General features: G+C 43.5%; 1 protein-coding gene across 1 annotated transcript in view; it reads right to left on the bottom strand.

The window, feature by feature from the left end:
• IQUB (IQ motif and ubiquitin domain containing) overlaps window positions 1–17,693 on the bottom strand; it is a 68,239-nt gene extending 50,546 nt beyond the window's left edge. Inside the window, exons 1-2 of the mRNA XM_077473587.1 lie at window positions 17,563–17,693; window positions 5,867–6,498 (exon numbers count right to left, since the gene is read on the bottom strand). Of these exons, the coding sequence (XP_077329713.1) occupies window positions 5,867–6,452 (586 nt within the window). The 5' untranslated portion in view covers window positions 6,453–6,498; window positions 17,563–17,693. The remainder of the gene's footprint in view (window positions 1–5,866; window positions 6,499–17,562) is intronic.
• Window positions 17,694–23,138: the final 5,445 nt, after the last annotated feature.

Raw genomic sequence — 23,138 nt, 5'->3', positions numbered from 1 at the left:
CTGTCTGTCGGATTGTCTGACGGACTTAGTTGGACGGACAATCCTCTCGTGTGTACGCTGCCTTACATTATGTAAATGCCAAAATAATGCTTATTCCTGATTTTGCTGTGGAAACGCAGAAGAAACGCTGCTCTTATACTGAGGTTCGCAGGCATCTGAGGATCAAAGACCTAAAGTATAGTATGCTGTATCCGAGCAAGTTGCGGTTGGAATACCAAGGTACTGTGACGTTTTTTGAATCCTCAGGGGATGCCACGGACTGTCTTGACACTATTTAACTCTATTTTTTTCACTGCTACATCAGGGTTCTGGAAGTTGTTCCTGTAAGTCAGTGAATGGGTATGTGATTCTCCCTGACATGCTTGCTTTGCAAGCTTTTTGCTCATGAGTTCTTGCTCTGACATTGTTTTGTTAATGTTTTTTCTTCTTTTGCCTTCTCTACCATGCTGATAACACTATCTGCCCATTTGCATCAGGAATGTCCTTGCATTGGTTTGCTAACTGGTGCAGAGTTTCTCCTCCTGTGCTATGGAGTCACATAGTGAGCTCATGAAATGTGCTACAGTTCTATGTACGTTTTTCTTTTCTTTTTGGTTTTGCCTATATTCTTTTGTCTTTTTCAAATCTGCAGGTGGATGTTTTTTTTTTAATCTCAGGACTTCTGCAGATGACTATTGTTTGCTAATCTTCTAGCCACCATCCAGTGACTATTAATATGGGTTAAGGGTATAAGCTGAATGCCAGGTTTTTGTTCTTTTTTTTATGTTAGATATTACAGCAGGGTATGTTTTTTCCAGTTTCCAGGTGCCAGTGTGTGGGGAATCTGTACAATTTCATCATCTTAAATATTCTTTGCTTTGCAACTATTTTTCTTGTTTTCAGAAGCCATCTTGTGGGGACAAGATGCAATTACATCATGTTATCTGTGTTGTTTTACAGCTTCTCAGGAATACATATCTTGGCGGGGTCTTTAAACTGTACTAATGGCTATATCGGTTAATGTACTATCATGGAATATACAGGACCTTAATAATAAAGTTAAAAGGGTGGCTATGTTTGCTTATCTGAAGGCAGCCAGACCGCATATTGTTCTTCTGCAGGAGACTCATATGGACGGGAGAAAGGTCTTGACTTTACATAAGCCATGGATACAGAAAATTAATCATGCCTCTTACTCCTCTTATGCCAGATGGGTGATTATTTTACTTTGCAAGAGTGTCCCTTGCAAGGTCCAAAGGGTGATCTCTGACCCAGGAGGGCAATACATTATTTTAGTGCTAGAAATTTTGCCGATAAAAATGGTATTAGCCGATGTATATTTTCCTCCACCTTTTTTATGCTCAATTATTGTGTGACATGTTGGTTGTGATGGCTCCATTCATGCACCTCCCTCTACTCCTGGCTGGTGATGTCAATGCCTTTCTAGACTGCAGGCTAGATGCTACTAATAAGCATTAAGACTTCTCCCCCACTGATTTTTTAGCATCGGTGTCTACTGCCCAACTTACCGAGTTATGGTGGTGGAAAAATCCTAGAGGCTAGTCTTGTCTATCTCGCACAACCAAAACAGCATCAAGAGTCGATCTTGCTTTTGCTAATAGCCAATGCCTAAATCTGGTACATGCTGTCACATATTTGGCAGGGGGGTTATAAAATCATGATCCTTTATCGCCTGGTTGGCTACAGGTGGAGCAGGTGACACAAGTACAAACGCCTATGTCTGATTTCTGGGAAAATAATTCTTCCGCTGCTGGGGAAACGATGGTCTGGGATACTTTCAAGGTGGTGGGTAATGATGGGACACTATATTTATGCAATTTCGGCGGCCTGTAAGGCAGACACTGCAGAGAGGAAAGGAGAGGAAAAGGTTGCAGTCCAAGGGGTGCAGGTTGGAGGTGGAATATGCGGTTGCTCCTGGGGATGCCATTTTTGCATCCTTGAAGGCAGCCAAGCATCAATTTGCCGTGTTTGACACAAACCTTGCACACACTACCTTGCTACATAGGGCTGAATTACTCTTTGAAAAGGGGGACAAAAATGGTTATAGGCCATGCTGGTATCAGATGAGAGGGCTCCTGTTAATGTACCCTGTATACATTCTCAGATGGGGGATGTGCTTACTGACTCTGAGGCTATTATGATTCAATTTGTTGAGTACTATTCGGATCTATATTTGCTTATACCCTCTTATGATAGGGGAGAATTAATAGATCTTATGTCCAGCCTTCCTGTCCCAAGTTTGGAGGATGATGATAGAGCATGGTTGGACCAGGATATTACTCTCAAAGAAATAGAAGGCCATTCTATAATTTCCTTCAAATAAATCTCCAGGCCCAGATGGTTTTCCGGTGGAGTGGTACAGGCAATATTCAGACACACTGGGTGCACGATTGAGAACTTTGTACTTATCCTGTTTTGAGAATGGGCCTTTGCTTTCCTCTATGCTGGATGCTTATGCGGTGCTCATACCTAAGCCAGGTAAGGATCCAACATGTTGTTCCTCATATAGACCAATAGCACTCCTTAATGCTGATCTTAAAGCGGGAGTCCGCCGGGAGTCCGCGTTTTTTTTTTTTTTTTTTAAAGCCAGCAGCTACAAATACTGCAGCTGCTGACTTTTAAAATAGTGACACTTACCTGTCCAGCGCGCCCGCGATGTCGGCACCCGAAGCCGATCTCTCGATCGTCTCTCGGGTGCTGCCACCACCATCTTGGGTATGGGAACCAGGAAGTGGAGCCTTTCGGCTTCATTTCCCGGTTCCCTACTGCGCATGCGAGTCGCGCTGCGCAATAAGGATGGACCCGCTGCCTCTGGGATCTGTGTGTTTCCCAGCAGGCAGCGGGGGACTTTCGGAAAGGGGTGTAACCTACGCCCCTTTCCGCAGAGAGCTATCCCGGAAGTGGGTGCAGATACCTGTACTGTACAGGTACCTGCACCCCCCTCCCCCCTGAAAGGTGCCAATTGTGGCGCCGGAGGGGGGGAGGGTTCCGATGAGCGGAAGGTCCACTTTAGGGTGGACCTCCGCTTTAAAGTTCTCACAAAGGTTTTGGCCACTAGATTGTCTATAGTGCTCCCATCCCTGGTTGATCCCTGGTTGATGTGAACCAAACTGGCTTTATGCTGGGGAAGTCTACGGACACCAATTTTTGCGATTCGGCACTGCGTTGTTTTAACTGACAATTGCGAGGTCGTGCGACGTGGCTCCCAAACAAAATTGATGTTCTTTTTTTCCCACAAATAGAGCTTTCTTTTGGTGCTATTTGATCACCCCTGCGTTTTTAATTTTTTGTGCTATAAACAAAAAAAGAGCGACAATTTTGAAAATAAAACGCATTATTTTTTACTTTTTGCTATAATAAATATCCCCAAAAATATTTAAAAAAAAATAAATTTTTCCCTCAGATTAGGCTGATACGTATTCTTCTACATATTTTTGTTTAAAAAAAAAATCGCAATAATCGATTATTGATTGGTTTGCGCAAAAGTTATAGCGTTTACAAAATAGGGGATAGTTTTATGGCATTTTTATTAATAATTATTTTTTTTAAATGGCAGCGATCAACGATTTTTATCGTGACTGTGACATTATGGTGGACACATCAGTAATTTTTAACAAATTTTTGGGACCATTATTATTTATACAGCAATAAGTGCTATACAAATGCACTGATTCCTGTGTAAATGACACTGGCAGTGAAGGGGTTAACCGCTAGGTGGCAGTATAGGGGTTAAGTGTGTCCTAGGGGCGTGTTGCTAACTGTGGGGGGCGTGGCTGTGTTTTACACATCACTGATCTCTGCTCCAATCACAGGGAGCAGAGATCAGTGACACTGTTGCTAGGCAGAACGGGGAGACTTTAGCATCTCCCCATTCTTCCTCTTTGTGAGGCAATCGCCAGCCTCGCCTTCGGGGAGGAACCCCCTTTTTCCCCATCTGCTCACTATACCGAATCTAATAATATGGGTGTCATGAGGGATTAAAACTTTGGGTGACATCACCAGAGGGGGGTGAGCTGTTACAGTTCTCAGATCTTAAAACTGAAGTTTGAGCTCTCAAATCCTTATTTATTTAGCTATCTCCAGCTACATCACGCCTTTTTGTCCCAGTTTGGCTCCACTAAGCTGAATATTAGACCTTCAGACCTTTCGGAAAATGTTCTCTTGGATGACTCCATGAAATAAACATTAGCTGAATTATATAAGGAGCTTTTTCCTGTCTTACCTCCTTCGGTGATCAAATGTAGATGTAGGAAGCAGTGGGTGGAAGAGGTCCCAGATTTGGGTGGAGAAAAGTGGGATATGTGGAGCGTTTACTTCACTCACTTAGTGTCCGCTACTGATCGATTAATTCAATTTAAATTCCTGCACAGGATATATATTACACCCCAGCAAAGTTATCTAAAATGAACATGGGCACATCGGCTGAATGTTTGCGAAGCTCACTGTCCCCGGCCAATTTTAGTCACGCCTTTTGGCATTGCCAGGAGATCAGATAGATCAGAGAGATTACATCTATACCTGTGCCCTTGACAGTGGCGACATGCTTACTGGGTTTGGTGGGGGGCTTGGCACCTACCAGGGCCCAACGTACCTTACTTAGCCTGTTGTTGTTTTATGCGTGTAAGGCACTGATCCTTTATTGGAAAAAACCTGTGACGCCATCACTGTCATACTGGAAACGGCTTGTAAACAAAGCGATTCTGTTCTATAGAGCAGCATACCTGAGCAGAGGATGTCAGAGGAAATTTGACAAAGTTTGGAAAATTTGGTTGGACAGCGATCTTTCTGTAGCCTAATGACTTTAAAGACTTCACTGAGCTGGAAGGGGAGGTGTGCCTGGGCCTGGATATTGAGTATAATGCAGGCCATACACGGTCGAATTTCGAACAAATTTTCTTTTCAAAATCAGAAAATTCGGTTTTTTTTGTGATCCGATGATGCCACCATTGATTTTCGAAATCCGGCCGACCAAGCCTTCAATTTCACCTCATGTTGCTACAGAAAAGAATTTTCTTTTCTGGGAATCTTCTTTTCTCTCTGTACATTTTCTTTTATCTCCGTACATTTTCTTTTATCTCCGTACATTTTCTTTTCTTATTACGTTTCTCGCACGATTCTCCCATCATTGATTAGAAAATCGTTTGTTTTTCTAAAAATTTCCAACATGTCTGATTCCTCAAATTTTATTTCCGCACGAAAATCGGCTGTTGCTGCAGCCCACTAATGGTGCGAAATTCATACGAAAATTCTTAGATACGATTTTCGAAAGAAAATTCTTTCGAAATTCGAACCGTGTATGGCCGGCATAAGTCTCTGTTGTTTCTGCATCCCCACTGGGATTATTCAGGGACTGACTGCTGTTTTAATGGCTGTGTGTGAAGATGATTGCTGGACTCCTTACTATGAGAACTGTACAGTTGCTATATTAATGTTTTTAATATGATGTTGGTATGTGTACCCCTATTGTTCTATGGACTTTGCATCCGAGAGGGCGGATTTGCTCACGCGGTCGTGAACCTGTATTGGGGGGAGATGGGGGGGTGTTATGTTATGGTGGTTATAATTCCTGCCCTGCGGATAAAATCATTTTATTTCTCTTTTTTGTACTATACAAAAACCAATAAAAAGAAATTTGCAAAAAAAAAGAACTGGGGTATCTAAAGTTTTGATCAGGGTCATTTGGCTAGTTTCTGTTGTCATTATGATTTAAAAAGAGTAAACACAGTTGATTGATAATAAATATTTTCATCCAAACACTTTTTGTGTTATCATTCATATTCTCTAAAAAATGGCCAAGAAATCAGAATTTTTTGACATTACTGGCCACTTTAAAGTGAGGCAGTTAAATTCCATTCAAATAAACTACCTGTTGCTGTTGGACTGGTTATATCTGAAGATATTTTTTTTTCAAATACATCTTTTTCTGTAGATGGCTCCTCCTCTTCTCTCTGTGAAACTGTAATCTCGTCTGCCACTGTATCATTTAAGATTTGTATATGGTCTTCATGCATTGTCTCTGGCACCTGCTCTGCTGCTGGCAAATCAGCAATGAGCTCTGATGCAGTCTGATCCCCAATATGTTGCTGCCTTGTTAAAGCTTGATCTATAACATCGTCTAGTGGTGTAGGTTCAGCCTCTTGTTTATATTGCTTTTCAGCTGACATGTCTGAATCAGGTGGTTCATCACCTGTGCTGACAATGTCTTGACTGGTAGGTAAATCCTCTTGCCTATTTTGACTTTCTTCAGTGTGCGGTTGCTCGTCAATGCTTTGTACCCCTTTACTCTGAGCACTGAAATGTTGGTCTTGTTCCTGAAAAGCTGCCTCATCTTTTACAGATGGTAGAGAGGTAGCCATGTCTTCACCAAGATCATGAACTGCAGTTTCTTGGATCTCATCATCAGTTTGCAGACCTACATCTGTGCTTTCAGGTGGTTGACCTGAATGTTCCATCTTAGGTTATTGGGTTTTCTTTAAATTTATGAGATTTATCCCAAGTCTATAATAAAAAAGAAAAAAAAAAGAAAACATTATGAAAGATTTCTAAAAAGAGCATTACATACATCCAACAATGTAAAGTAGTCTGTGGTCAAAACATCTTATCTACTGTTGCAGCCACCTACTGCATATACTTTCTGTTATTTGTGGAGCAAACCAGATTCCAGAAAAGAAGGGTACTCTGATGAGAAAATAGAAATAACGCCCCATGGTTCCTGGTACTTGCGCTCCTTCCTGTCTTGATGTTGGTTGGAAAGGCTACCCATAACAGTGGTGGGTTAGCAAAAGGGCAAGAAAGTTGAAAAAGTTTAGGGTTTGAGCTAGTCACTGTTCCCCATCGCAAAGCCCCATTTTCTATGGTTTGGGGGTGCTCCGCTTGTATTGTGTATGATGGCACTTGGAGGTACCAACTTTAGTATGCAGACTTCTTTACTTCCCAGATTTACTTTAAAGTGGTTGTAAACCCTTCCATATACCCAGTGAAGTGACTGGCTTCCTACATAAGTTATACAGTGCCTTAAAAAAGTATTCATACCCCTTGAAATTTTACACATTTTGTCATGTTACAACCAAAAATGTAAATGTATTTCTTCTTCATATATCACAGGACACAGAGATCTATTCATTACATCATGAGTTAGATAGCCACCTTCAGGTGTTGGACACTGGCAACCCTAAGGCCGCGTACACACGCGGGGACTGTTCGCCCAACTTTGTTCGTCAAACAGTTTGAGCGGACAGTCCGCTCAAAATTAGCATGGACGGACTTGGCCACACACGACGAACGAACAGTCCGCTGAAACTTGCGCGATGACGTGAACGGCACGTACGACGGAACTAGAAATACGACGTCCTATACACTGCAATGCAACCTTCGCCGTGTAAATCCTTTCTGAGCATGCGCGGAACTTAGTTTGACGAACAAGCCTACACACGGGCGGACTGTCCGTTCAAACTAAGTTTCAGCGGACAGTTTTACGGAATTTCCGAAAAACTTTGTTCGTCAGACTGTCCGCCGGACAAAGTTGAGCGAACAGTCCCCGCGTGTGTACGCGGCCTAATTGTAAGGAGAGTTCCTACCCTATATAACCCCTCCCATATGGAGAGTACCTCTGTTTTTTTGCCAGTGTCTAAGGTGTTTGGTCAAGATGCAAGATGTGCTTAGAAGAAAGTTCTGTTTGAAGGTCCCTGCGGGGGTTCTAGGAGCTACACAACCGGATCCATACCTCGGATCAATCTATGTCGCCTAAGATGGGTGGTACCTGGGCCCCGTAAAAGAAGAAACAAGGTTTGCCTGTAATGTCTCTCTCTGAGGACTGGGCTCTGGGATCCAGTACTTTTGAGCATATATATTAAATGCGCAAAGTTTTTTTCTGGTAGAGTCTTCTACAGGTGCAGGTAAGAGGCTCCTGTAAGTAGGAACCCAGATCCCTGAAGGTTGGCACAACACTACCTGTCGTGATGGGTGAAGGTTGGGTCTGTTCTCAGCAGTATCCTGAGGCGGGGATAAGGTAAGTGAAGCAATCCTAGGTAAATACCTTAAGGATTAGCTTTTTTGAGTTGTTGTATGTCTTACCTGTTTTCCGCCACTAGAGGGAGTAAGAGGCATACCTGGTGTTACTTACATGCTTCCAGGATATACAGCTCAGTGAAGCCGATCTGTCAGTCGCTCACCTCCTCTGCTGCAGGCTCTGCCACTCAAATGATAAGGAGATCCTACACAGTCTTGGGGTCCCTGAGTAGTCTCCGGTCTTTTTTCCCCACTCGCTCCCGGCCGCCACCATATTGCCCCTACAGCATGCTTTTACGGTGAAAATAGCGGGGAAGGAGGGGGGGTGTGCGAGCGCCATGCACATGTGGCGTGCGCGGCGACTCACTGTGCAGGCACGAGGTGCTTGTTTTAAAGAGCCCAGGCCGCCAAGAGTCTGTAAGCGGCAGGACACAGAGCTGGGGCACATAAGCTCTCATGTGGTTCGGATACAGGCACACCTAGACACCTACTCAGCATCAGGTTGTGCAATCTAAGGAAACATTACTATTGTAAGCTAGGCACAACAGTGTATGCAATTGATTTTAGTACCTCTGCTTTGTTAGCATAGGACTATGTCACCCCACAAAAGGTTTTCAGGGGCAGGTAAAAAGAGCACCAAGAAGTCACCGTCTGGGTACTCTAGACATGCCTGTAGGGACTGGAGGCAGCCATGCAGGGTGAGCCATCACCGCTTTCAGGAATTGCTGTCTCTACCAATATTGCAGCCCCGCATATGTCATTGAAGATGCTATAGAGGCAGCATTGGGTGGTTTAGAACAAAGGCTTACTGCTTTTATCACAGCATCCTTAGCAGATAGCAGGAAAAGGGGTAGATATCCTTCCTCTGCTCTGGGTTCCCTATCAGACGATCAGCAGTCTGATGATGATACAACATTGTCGGGGGACAAGGATCATGAGCAGTAGGACGAATCAGGGGATGAGGAGAAGCTCTCTTCTACCTTGCAGGCTCTCAGGCTACAGATACAATACTATACAGAGGTGGGGCGTACCACATACAATTTGCCCTGTACTGAACCAGCTGTGTCCCCTGTTTCATCCCTTGGATCTTGTAAGTCTTCACAGGCTGCTTTTTCCTTTCCCATCCATCCATTAATGGAAAAACGATTGTATGATGGTTGGGCTCACTCTGATAAATCTTTTTCTACTCCTAGGAAATTTTCCCTGCTCTACCCTATGGAGGAAAAATTTGCCAAGAAATGGAGTGTGCCAGCAATTGATGTTGCTATTTCTTGTGTGAACAAAAGCCTAACTTGTCCCCTTTGCCAATGTTCAGGTGTTTAAAGATCCAACTGACAAAAAGCTGGAATCATTACTTAAATCCTCTTTTGCCATGGTTGGCACTGTTGCAGCAGTTGGTATGTGCCAATATTTGAAGGAGCAGGTGATGCAGGTAATTTTCTTCCTGATGAACAAGTTCAAGACTATGCAGCCCTTCCAAGGGCCTTATGTTTTGCAATAGATGTGATTATAGATTCTCTCCAACAAGCATCCCACCTTACACTCCTGCTTGTACACATGCGTATATCTCTTTGGCTTAAACATAGGGCGGCTGAAGCCTCATTCAAAAGATATTTAGCTGGGTTCCTGTTTCATGGGGAATGCTTGTTTGAGGATAATCTGGATAAATATATTCAGAAGATTTCCGGTGGCAAGACCACCTTATTGCCGGTTAAAAAGAAAGACGTCCTTCTTTTAAATGTTCTCTCTCCTCAGCTCCGAGTACCTCGGCCTCTGAGCAGTAGTGACGGCCTTCCCAGCCCAGTACAAGAGGAAAGGTCCAAATCCAAGCCCATGTGCAAAAGAAGCCTTGGGGTCAAAGGTCTGCTAAGCAGAATCCCAAAGCCTCCTCGTGAAGGGGTGCCCCTGCTCGGCCGAGTGGGGGGGAAAGCTTCTGGGTTTTTCAGGTGTTTGGCAGAAAGAGATTCAAGACAAGTGGGTATCCTCCACAGTATCTCTTGGGTACAAGCTAGAATTTTGGGAATGTCCACCATCCCGTCTTCTTTTGTAGAGTGTTCCCAAGCACCCAGAAAAAAGGAGATCATTGTTTCTGGCTTTGGATCACCTGTTGTCTCAAGGGGTGATCATGGAGGTGGCTCCAGAGGAGCAAGGCTCTGGGTTTTATTCAAACCTCTTTACAGTCCCGAAACCAAACAAAGATGTCAGACCCATTCTGGATCTAAAGGACCTAAATCAGTTCCTAAACATTCATTTGTTCTGCATGGAGTCTATCCAGCCTTCAGGGGGCTGAATTCCTGGCATCAATAGATACCAAAGATGCATACTGTATCTACAAAGTCCACTATAGCTAGGTGGATTCGACAAGTTATTGTTCAGGCCTATGATTTGGAAAATAAGATTCTTCCTTTTCAAGTTAAGGTGCACTCAACTAGAGCAGTAAATGCTTCATGGACAGTGCATCACCAGGCCTCCATGGCTCAGATCTGCAAGGCTGCAACTTGGTCTTCGATCCATACATTCACTAGATTTTATCAGGTGGATGTAAGGGGGCATGAGGATACCACTTTCAGGCCCAGTGTACTGCAAGCAGCAGTGTATGTCTGATCTGTCTCCCTCCCCTCAATTTGGGCATTGCTCTGGGACGTCCCATGATGTCATGAATAGAGCTCTATGTCCCATGATGTATGAACAAGAAAATAGGATTTTCTTGGGATTGCATCACGGGACACAGAGCTCCCTACCCCTCTTGGGATTTATGAATATATATGCATCGTGATACTTATTGCTTTGCTACAAAACTGAGGTACTTTCCATACAGGGGGTTATATAGGGGAGGAACTCTCCTTACAATTAGGGTAGGGTTGCCAGTGTCCAACACCTGAAGGTGGCTATCTAACCCATGATGTAATGAATAGAGCTCTGTGTCCCCTGATGTAATCCCAAGAAAAGGATTTTACAGGTAAACGGTTTAAAAAAATCCTATTTTCATTGGGATTTTTTGTGATAGACCAATACAAAGTGGGACATAATTGTGAAGTGGAAGGAAGATGATAAATGTTTTTCAAAATTGTTTACAAATAAATATGTAAAAAGTGTGGTGTTTATTTGTATTCAGCCACCCTGAGTCAATACATTGTAGAACCACCTTTCACTGCAATTACAACTGCAAGTCTTTTTGGGGATGTCTCTACCAGCTTTGCACATCTAGAAAGTGACATTTTTTGCTTTGCAAAATAGCTCAAACTCTGTCAGATTGGATGGAGAGCCTCTGTGAACAGCAATTTTCAAGTCTTTCCACAGATTCTGAATTGGATTTAGGTCTGGACTTTGACTGGGCCATTCTAACACATGAATATGTTTTGATCTAAAGTTCTAAACCATTCCATGTTAGTTCTGACTGTATGTTTAGGGTTGTTGTGGTGCTGGAAGGTGAACCTCTGCTCCAGTCTCAAGTCTTTTGCAGACTCTAAGCCCTTGTACACACGGTCGGAGAATCCGTCGGAATGTGTCCTATCGGACCGTGTCGTCGGATAATCCGACTGTGAGTGGTATGCATCGGACTGATTCCGTCGGAATATCCGTCAATTTTCCAACATGTTGGAAATATTTCTCGACCAACTGGGCCGATCGGACATACTCCGATCATGTGTAGAGAATTTTGATCGGACCAAGTGCCACGCATGCTCAGATCAAATTCCTACATCAAAGCTATTGGCTACTAGCCTGAATGTAGTCCCATCGTAACGAAATTACGTCATCACGTTCTGAAAGATCGTATTTTTTGCCAAATTTGTCCAACCGTGTGTATGCAACAGTTTCGGACAAGATCCGACGGACAAAATCCGACGGGCAAAATCCGACGGATTTGGTTGTGGAAATCTCCGACCGTGTGTACAGGGGCTTACAGGTTTTCTTCTAAGATTTCCCTGTATTTGGCTCCATCCATATTCCCAATAACTCTGACCAGCTTCCCTGTCCCTGCTGAAGAAAAGCATCTCCACAACATGATGCTGCCAACACATTTCATGGTGGGGATGGTATGTGTGGGGTGATGTGCAGTGTTAGTTTTTCACCACACATAGCGTTTTGCTTTTAGGCCAAAAAGTTCAATTTTGGTCTCATCTGACCAGAGCACGTTCTTCCACATGTTTGCTGTGTCCCCCACATGGCTTCTCACAAACTGCAAACGGGACTTCTTATGGCTTTCTTTCAACAATGGCTCTCTTCTTGCCGCTCTTCCATAAAGGCCAGATTTGTGGAGTGCATGACTAATAGTTATCTTGTGGACAGATTCTCCCACCTGTTCTGTGGGTCTCTATAGCTCCTCCAGCTCTCCTACACCAGCCCTGCCCATTGAAATGAATGGGCAGCACTTCCAAAGCACCCGAATAGCGACTCGGAAGCGCCACAATACATGCACTTTTAACTCCTTGTTAACCCCTTTGCTATCGGCTGAAAAGTGCTGCTTAAACAGTGGTAAAGCTCTGCTTAAACCAACGGTGCCTTACTGCTAACGGACCCACTTCCCCAGTGTGAAAAGATACTAAGTGAAGAGAGCTCTGAAAGCGGATTGGAGGGAAGAGACACCCCCCTCCCCCCCCCCCCAGCCTACACACACACACACACACACAGCTCACAGAAACAGAGCTGAGGCTATCAATATGCTGGAGATCCCTCCCCTGTCACCCTTTTCTCTTGGTGTCAGGAAAACTTGTCAGAAGGGATTCATGCTTATAGCAGAGGAATGAAGCTCTTAATTGAGACATTTAGTACATACTATAGAAGGATATGCTTTGTTCATATTTCATTTCTGAGGTTTACAACCACTTGAAAGGTTAACTGTAATGCCCTGTACACACGGTCGGACTTTCCAACAGAAAATGTGCGATCGGATTGTGTTGTCAGAAATTTCCGATCATGTGTGGGCTCCATCTGACTTTTTCTGTCGGAATTTCCGACACACACAAAGTTTGAGATCTGGATCTAAAATTTTCCAACAACAAAATCCAATCGTTTAAATTCCGACGCACAAAGTGCCACGCATGCTCAGAATAAAGTACAAGACGAAAGCTATTGGCTGTTGGCCTCTTTATAGTCCCGTCGTACGTGTTCTGAACGATCGGATTTTCCAACAACTTTGTGCGACCGTGTGCATGCAAGACAAGTTTGGACCAAAATCCGTTGGAAAAAATCGGAATGTCAGACTGTGTGTACAGGGCATAAAAGGTGCAGTTATAAAATGCCAACTATGATAAATGACAAGTATTCTATATCTTGCAAACAGTACTACACACCAATCAGACTTCAGCAAAAAACACTGCCATCAGCAATTGAGGCCCTTTCTTCAACCCTATTCCAAACCTCCCCCCCGACAGGCATTACAACCATTATCTAACCGTGTCATCTCTGGGCCTGGCTACCTGAACAAAAATAGCGCTGACCTTCAGGCAAGAAATAAAAGTTAGGGCCTTTCCAGGGAAAGTATTGTAACCTCTTTGAATTGTAATAAACTAGTAATAAATACACATACATTTTCATGGCATGCATGAATTTAACATGATAAAAAAAAATAATCTTACACTAGGTCAATGCAAAAGACTGCCAGTATACTGCAAATGTGTAACTACAGTACACAAGGCATTGTTATTAATCAATAAACCACATGAGACATTTCAAAAACATATTTGCTAATAAAACTGAAAAAGAACAACCCTAATTGTTTGATACAATCTTTCAGTAACAATTTAACAGCACTGTTTAATTAACACTTTGTATTTATTTATTGTGTATGTATTTATATGTATGTGTTATTAGTGATTCATAAGATCAACTATTCATCAAATTTTTTTCAACTCTCTTCTCGTAGATAAATCAAGGAGTAGCATTTACATATTTAACTTCAGTATAGATCAAAGTATTTATCAGTTTAAAGAAGAAATCAGTGCACTGACACAGCAAGGGGAAAAACATGTCCCCTGACCTGCATAAGTAAAAACTGTATATTACACATCTGGTATAAAAATGTCAAAAGCCTTGGGACCTCCATCAGGACATGGCAAAGCTAGGTACATGTGTACCCTACTAGGTGACATTTATTGATGGTAACATTATTAAGCTGATGTGGTCACTTTAGAATCATTAAATGTCACCTAGTAGGGTACGCATGTGGCCATTCAAAATGCCCATGAATGTGAGTATTGAACTTATCCTTCTTTTATCCTCACGTGAGCATGGCTTGGATAATGCACATATTGATTTGACAAATTTAGACATATACATCCAGCTAAATCTGTTAAAAATTAGGCAGGTCAAACGTTTCTCACAGACATTAGATACCAGTTGCCCATTATGGCAATTTTAGCAAATTCAAAAAATATAGGCTCATGTTCCTGGGCATCACAAGACACTCTTGGCTAACTGATTTCATGGAGAAGAATCAATCATGTATTGCACTGGACTACACTGCACAAACTTCATATAATTCATCTGTAGGGCCGGCGCTTCTGCGCTTGGCTGAACAGTGACACCTTGGAAATACAAATGTTAAAAAAAAACAGCATTCCGACTTAACTTTCAAGATGGCTGTTTACTGAAGTCCAACATCAGTAGAAAGTGTTGTGGGCATTTATGCTGATATAGAAATTAAAATGGAACTAAACCCACCAAGTTAACGGTTTGCTAAAACAGTTACATTCAACACATACAATTGTTTGTGCTCTCAATCGACTTGTCAAGCCATCAAATGGTTGGGGTCATAACATGCACAGCACCATGTCAACTGCAGATCAAACAGCAGGCCGTAGACAATGCAATTATCTTTCCTGCAACCACAAGAGAGAAAGTGAGAGGAGGAAGAAGAGAGATAGGTAGGTGTTCAATGTGCAGAAGGCTTACTTGCCAATTTTGGTCCCCCCAGGATGTGGGGCTGGGTGGGCACAGGTGATTGGACAGGAGGCAAAGTATGGGGCTAGGTGGGCAAGGTGATAGGACAAGAGGCAGAGTATGGGGCTGGGTGGGCGCAGGTGACAGGACAAGAAGCAGAGTGTGGGGCTGGGTGGGCAGAGGTGAGAAGACAGGAGGCAAAGTATGGGGCTGGGTGTGCAGAGGTGATAAGACAGGAGGCAGAGTGTGGGGCTGGGTGGGCAGAGGTGATAAGATAGGGGGCAAAGTGTGAGGCTGAGTGGGCACAGGTGATAGGACAGGTGGCAGAGTATGGGGCTGAGTGGGCACAGGTGATAGGACAGGTGGCAGAGTATGGGGGCTGAGTGGGCACAGGTGATAGGACAGGACTACATTTGACGGCAAATGGGAGGAGACTGAGGAACATCCAATCCTCAATCTCCTCTGCAGTCAATGAAGCGAGAAGTGACAATGATTTTGTCCCTTTGGGTTTCCGAGCTATCATTCTCTGGCTGATATAGCCAGAGAATCATGTAAGTTATCAGATCTGTGCTTGATTAGCTGCTTTGGAGGGAAGGGGAGACATTGGGGTCAAAAAGACCCCTAATGTCTCCAAAAAAAGTACCTGCCCAATGCCATCACATGGTGGTTTGTTAAAAAAAAAAGCACCATGTCTCGTAGTTAACTCTAAACTGATAAGTAGTAGGGGTTCTTGAAGGGTCATACAAACAGAATGGTGCAGCGCTCTAAACGGGAATACCAACAGGCAGGGCAGAGCCCACAGGTGGGTGCTCAGTCTGCGGTGTCCTCCAGACAACACCCAAATAGGTAGACAAAGTAGAAAAATAGCTGGCAACTCCAATCCATAAGAATAATTTATTGGCACATATAAAAAAAAAAGCAGACACGTTTCGGCTGGAGAGCCTTGGTCACTGCCAAGAAGACCAAGGCTTTCCAGCCAAAACGCATCTGATTTTTTGTTTTCCTACATGTGCCAATAAATGATTCTTATGGATTGCAGTTGCCAGCTATTTTTCTACTTTGTCCTTGAAGGGTTGCCTTTGGAGACTTTGGGTACCATCGTTTTTTGCAGGCATATGCAATTTTAAGACTTGATGTGTTTGGTATTTACTTGACACAACTCCATATTTTATATTTTACTAAAAACTAGGTAGTATATTGTGTGTGTGTTTGCACTAAAATTAATTTTATTAAATTTCTTCCTGAAAATATGCGTTTGATAAACAGCTGCGCAAATATTGTGCAACATTAAACATTGAAACTACCATCTTTTTATTCTACAGGGTCTCTGCTTTCAGAAAATATATAATATTCTGGGTGGTTAAATTGGTTCTAAAGGCAGAAGGTTTTTTTTATCTTAATGCATTCTATGCATTAGGATAATAAAAAACTTCTGCGTGCAGCAACCCTCTCAACCCCCCTAATATTTACCTGAGCCCCATCTCGATCCAGCGATGTTGCACGCGTGCCTCGGCTGTCCGGGACTTCTCCCTCCTGATTGGCTGAGACACAGCAGCAGCGCTATTGCCTCCTGCTGCGGTCAAAGTAATTTAGCCAGTGGGGGGGGGGGGGCAGAACCACGGCTCCATGTCTGAACACATAGAGCTGCGGCTCGGCTCTGGTGCCCCCACAGCAAGCTGCTTGCTGTGGGGGCACTAAACCGGAGGGAGGGGCCAAGAGCACCGGCAAGGGACCCGAGAAGAGGTGGAGTGCAAAACCACTGCACAGAGCAGGAAAATATAACATGTGATTTTAGTATCACTTTAAGTAATTTTATGGCCAAAACTCAGATTTTTACATGCGTGCAAAAAAAAAATGGAAGGTGCGCACAACTAGTGCATTACCAATGACATTTAATAAATAATAAAATTCATAAAAAGGTGGGTACTCACAAACAGCAATTCAACTGAGCTATAAAAACACACAGTGTGGAACCATATTCTATATACCATCACAAGGTATAAGCGAATGCGTTTCATTAAAAAATATAGAAAAACTAAAGCCCCCCCCCTGCTAGCGGTAAAGCGCCACTCGTTTCAGCTCAGCGCTATGCGAGGGCAGGGCGTTTTGGGAGTGGGGTGTACTCGGGCTTTCACACTGGGGTGGCTTGAAAGGCTATTTTCAGGTGCTATTTTTAGCGCTAAAACGCCTGAAAAGCGCCTCAATGTCAAAGTGGACTTAAAGCGTCCTGACCGATCCTCCCCCGGGCTCCCACAGTGGTGGAACTCCAGGGCTTGGTGCAAGAAATCATAAAGTGCTCCCCTGATTCTCGGCCAGGGCCCGGACCGGACCCTGGTAGTTCTGCAACTGGTGTCAGTAGTTTTTATTTACTTTTGTTTTTTGTTTAAATTTTTTTTCTTTTTTTTTTACAATTTTTTTTTTTTTTTGCGCTTTGATGACATATCAGGGGTGCAAACAGACCTCTGAATTGAATTGGGAGATGGAACGATGAAGCCATCATTGAAATTGAGTCTTTATGTGGAAATGATCCCATCCATGGTGTCCTATCTACTGCTCAGTCCCCATTCAGTGTCATCAGCATTCACATTCTCCTAGACAGTCAATGAGAATATCGTCCAGTGTGTGTCGCAGTGTCCCCCCTGTACATCGGACCCCCATGTGTAACCCTCTTACCGAGCTCACAGTCCAGGCTGATGTGTTGTCACCGGCGTCTCCAGGGGAACAGGGGGCGGGGACAGGTCTCTCCAGTGACAGGCGGGCGGGTCGCGGGAGAAGACTCCGCCCATGTGTGGTGTAGGATTGTACAGCGCCGTGTGTGATCATCTGTACGATCGTCAAAGCTGGTTGATGTAAAGAGACTTCTATCATACACGATCGGCTTCCATAAGAGAGAACAGATGGCTGTGTACAGTATAGTGTCACATGGCATAACAATACTCATTACACACATGTTAGGGGAATGTACTAAGAGTGGAGCAGATATGGAGAGTAACCAATCAGCTTCTAGTTAGGGCTCATTCAGGATTGGTTCGCAGCTGTGTGCATTTTCAGAAGTGCAGGAACTCACAATAATCGATTAAACATGATTTACTATGGAATCTGCATTCACATCTATGCAGTTTCCTGGAAAGCTTTTTTTGGAAGAGGTGCGGGGTCATTTTTATGCGATTTCAGGTTCATAAACATCCATGGAAATACCCGTGCACCAAAATGAAAATTCAGGATGCGCGTGGCCAAAACCAAAATTTTTGGTTTTTAAAAAATATATATATATATATTTTTTTTTTTAATAAATAACTGTATTAGTATTATATTCTATTTTTTAATTAAACATTTTTTTATCGCCCATTATCGGCACCTTTTGAAACCATCCATACAGCCGGCGTCCTGAAAGGGGCCGGACGCATGGATGGGGGAGGGGGAGCCCTTAATAGACAGGCCACCCCTGGTCAGACCGCAACAGCTCAGCGGGGAAGATTGCTGCACTAACTTCGAATAGTCAGTACAGCAACTTAGACCTGACAGTTCTCAGGGTGTACCCGGCTTTATTGCTAGGTACATACTGTTTTTCATAGCTCATGTGACTCAAAATATGCATGAGTCACATGACCTATGAAACAGTGTTAAAACGGTGTTAAAAATCCTGCTTGCTGCATTTTTGGCAAACCGCACCAAAAATGCACCTCCCCATCGAAATGCATTGAAAATGCCGCAAGAACACATAAATGCACCCCTGTTGTGTTTATGATGCATATTTTGAGTCACATGACCTATGAAAAACAGTATGTACCTAGCAATAAAGCCGGGTACACACTGAGAACTGTCAGGTCTAAGTTACTGTACTGACTATTCGAAGTTAGTGCAGCGATCTTCACCGCTGAGCTGTTGTGGTCTGACCAGGGGTGGCCTGTCTATTAAGGGTCCCCCCCCCCCATCCATGCGTCCCGCCCCTTTCAGGACGCCGGCTGCATGGATTCCATTAGGGGTTGGGTGATCTTTTTTTTGAAGCACCTGATTACAGCCAAAGGCTCTATGAGGCTTCAAAATAGGGTGGGCTTGGGGTGCAGAGAACCACCAGCCGCCGCTGGTTCTGACAGGGGGACGCCCCCCATTCCCCCCAACCAGAACACTTTGATCAGCGCTCTCTGACATTGGCTAAGAGCGCTGATCGGGAGTCGGATGGCTGCTGGTTTTCTAGCATGTAAATCCAACCCTACTGGATAGCCGGCCAAAAGGACAGACTGACATACAAACGGGTCGAATGTCAGCCATTTTTTTTTTTTTTAAACAGGCCAACATTCAGCCTGTGTGTACCAGGCTTAAGCAAGGTAAAACTGCGACAAAATCACGGCAAAGTCATGGGCATTTTCAGCAGTCATTATCAGCACTTTTTTTCTTTCTGATGTTAGTGGATCGCATGGCAGACGGGTGTCAGTGGACACATCTCCACTGACATCCGTCTCCCCATAGAAGTCAATGGATGGATATACAGGGTGAGTGGAAACATCTTCTTTAGGCCCCTTTCACACAGCAAGCACGCTCGGATCCACCTGTCCATTTTTACAGGCACATCCGAGTGGGCTTGGCGTGTGAAAGGGGCCTAAAGAAGATGTTTCTACTCACCCTGTACAGGGATCATCTAACTCTAGCAACATCCAGTTTTCCTTCCAGGGCCATTCAACCAGTTTCAGATCCTTCTCAAGCCAGTCAACCATCTTCCCTAGACATTAAATATTAACAAAGCACATCCGTCTACAATGTGTACTTGTCTTTGTGAAGAGCACTTAGCCCTCATTCACATTAAATGTGGCTTTGAAATCATACAATTTCATCTGAAATCACACGATTTCAAAGCTGCATGTCAGTGCGACTTTGAAGACATCTGTTTGGCTTCATGCACAGATGTCTATGCAAGTCACACCTAAAAATCACCAAAAGTAGTGCAAGAATGACTTTTTCAAATCGATGTGGCACCACAAAATCGGCATTGCATTAATTTGAACAGGGCCATTGCCGACAATAGGGTGTGACTTGTCATGCGATTTGACATGTCAAATCACATGACAATGTAAATGCGGACTAAGTTTCATTTCTGTCTGCTGCTTCGTTCTTCTGCTATTAGTATGACTAATTTCTGAGTTTTCCTGACACCAAGAGGAAAATGGTGATGGAGAGGGCACAGCTTGTGATTGACAGCCTCAGCTCTGTTCCTGTGGACTGTGTGAAGGGGGTGTGTCTCTTCTCCCCAATCAGCTCCTCAAACTCTCTTCAGTGAGCTCTGCAGAGTGTAACTTCAGCTCTACGCCCCCTTTTTAAGACAGGCCAGACACACTTTATAAACTCTGCACTCTGAACGGATGTAAAGAAGACTGCAGATAAACAAGTACAACTTATGTAGGAGGATTTGTGTCATCTCTGTGTATCACCTGAGGATAGTCCCTTCACTGGGAATATGGAAGGGTTTACAACCACTTTAACCCTTGTCTCTCTCTCAATGCAATGGAAAGCTGGGTAGAAGACATTAATTCTATCCTAAAGGATATGTTGACAAGGGAGAGAGCTTGTCTGCATTATAAGAGCTGGAATTGCGATCTTTCTCATAGGACAAGTTTCAATTGATAGCAAAGAGTTGGGATTGTTTTAGTCTGGCTTCCTGCATAGCCCCATACACACTATCAGATTTTCCTTCAGATTTACCAAAACCATATAATATGAGGTCAAACCTTAGGAGTTTCAGTTTCTATGTAATCAGGCAGGCCCTTGCACTACATGGTTTTGGTAAATCTGAAGACAAAAATCGGCAGAAAATCTGATAGTGTGTGTGGGGCTTAAATGTCTGTTAAAGTAAAGAAAACCACAGTATCTAAATCACTCCAAAATGAGGTTCACTCCAGCAGTCCTATCTGGGAGTCCAGGAACTGTAAAGAGACATTCCTCAATCAAAAGGTCAGGAAAGAGCTCCACTTCGGGAAGACAATATTCTTTCTGGCGTCTTTGAGATTGTGAAACAAAGAAATATGTGACAGCACTGTCACATATTTATTGGTTTCATATTTGGAGTGCAGTAGTTACACTTTAATGTTAGCCACTGTACATTAACTAAAGAGTGGATTGGTGGTGCAGATTTCTTTCAATAAACTTTTTGAGATTTTGCTACCCATACCTACTGTATCTTATGAGTAGTTGGTTGTTCCTCTTTTAAGTCTACAGCTTTGGTCTCGAAACCTCAGGACAAGCACTTCAGGCCATATTTGGACAATCAGTCATCCTTCAAGTCTTGGATTGGGCCAAAAAGAATTAATTGCTCTAGTGACAACAAGGAGTTCTTCTAAAAAATGTCAAAACTTACTATATCAGGGGATGGTAATTCTAGTGGAAAAACCCCACAATTGTGTGGATCCTGGGAGCGTTGTGAAAAAGGTGGCCTATACTCTATTAAATGAGGGGAGATGCTTCCAAAATATACATGCCAAAAAAAAAACAAAGGTAAAACGCGCATACAAAGGCTATCAATTTCAGTACAAAATTGTATTTATTGGACATATATGTAAAAAGAAAACCCTACCCCACATATACCCCTCCCTCCTGGCCCCCCACCCAACACAACCCACCCCACTCTGCTCTCCCCAAAAATCGCTGCCACTTCTCTATCTCCCACTCCAGTGAATGTGCTCCCCCTTCTGATGGTAACAGGTCCAGTTGTATCAGTTATCAGTGTGAAGTGATCTGTAGAATGAATGGCTAAATGTATATAATGAAAGTAAGTGCTTGCTTATTCGCCTTGTTTTGACCATCTGCAAGTGAATCCGTGTCCAACCCACTCAAACCAATGTCAATGTGAACCACTGACTAATGGGAGTTGTAAACAGACTACAAGGGGCCGCAGTGGCATATACCAATGACGATATTCATGCGGAAATCAAATTTGAGGAATCTGACAATTTGGAAATATTTAGAAATACGAATGATTTTCTAATCAATGATGGGAGAATCGTGCGAGAAATGTAATAAGAAAAAAAAATGCGCATGTGCAAGATAAGAAAATTTACGGAGAGAAAAGAAGATTCACGGCCACGATAATTCTTTTCTGTAGCAACATGAGGTGAAATTGAAGCCTTGGTCGGCTGAATTTCGAAAATCAATGGTGGCATCATCTGATCACAAAAAAAAAACTTTCTGATTTTGAAAAGAAAATTTGTTTCGAAATTCGACCGTGTATGGCCTGCATTATGCAGTATCTGCTTGTGCTGTTTGAACAGCTGATTGAAAGCTGAAAAATAGGGGGTGGTGCTCAGGAAAGATCAAGATTGGACAGCTGTCTGCATGTGTATGTGTAAATGCACTGCATCTAAAAATTAGCCCAGTTTGAAATAGTTACAGTGCTGGATGAGTCCAGAAATTCTAGGGTGTAGGAGATATTTTCAGTCTGGATGTCTGCTTGTCCCAACACTCTCTATTGTTGGCCAGCAAAGTGCAAAAAAAAAAAAAAAAAAAGTTGATATCAGATGGATTGGATGGATTTGTAATAGTTAGGCCCCTTTCACACGGGACAGATCAGTAATGATCTGCCCCGTGATGATCCGCTCGCTCAGCGGGGATCGCTCCGTTGTCCCCGCTGAGCCGGCTGCGGACAGGGCGGTCTCCGCACACTGTGCAGTGACCGCCCTGTCAGCTCTCCGCTCTCCTCTATGGGGATCGGACGAGCACGGACTGTCTGTCCGTGTTCATCCGATCCGCTCTGCAGACGGATAGAAAAATAGGATTTTCCTCCGTCTGCACAATCGAACTGTTGCGGAGGCGGACAATAGCGGGTGTCTGCGGATGAACATCCGCAGACACCCGCTGTCCCATAGGGATGCATGTATGTCCGTATTTCATCCGCAAATGGATGGATGAAATACGGACATAATGTCCGCATGTGTGAAAGGGGCCTAAGAGTGTTGGCCGAGTCGAGAAATTCTAGGATGTAGGAGATATTTCCAGTCTGGAAATCCACTCATTTGTCCCAACACTCTCTATTGTCGGCCAGCAAAGTGGGAAAAAAAAATAGGTTGATATAGATTTCTGTCCAACAATTTCTCTATTGAAAAATAATTGTCCACTCCAATAATATCAGCCAAAGATGTCAGCGGCTGGCAAGAGAGAGCTTTGGGACACTCTTGCTGGAGTGGAGATGAGTAAAGTTCCTATTTAAATGTGAACAAATAAAAGTTGCATTGCAGCTAACACTTTTAAAGCAAGTACAGCAA

The sequence above is a fragment of the Lithobates pipiens genome, unplaced genomic scaffold (assembly GCF_037356315.1).
Source record: "Lithobates pipiens isolate NorthernLeopardFrog02 unplaced genomic scaffold, aLitPip1_a1.2 Scaffold_8, whole genome shotgun sequence".
Lineage (NCBI taxonomy): Eukaryota > Metazoa > Chordata > Amphibia > Anura > Ranidae > Lithobates > Lithobates pipiens.
Note: the sequence above shows the minus strand (reverse complement) of the source record. Positions and strands in the feature narration are given on the sequence as shown.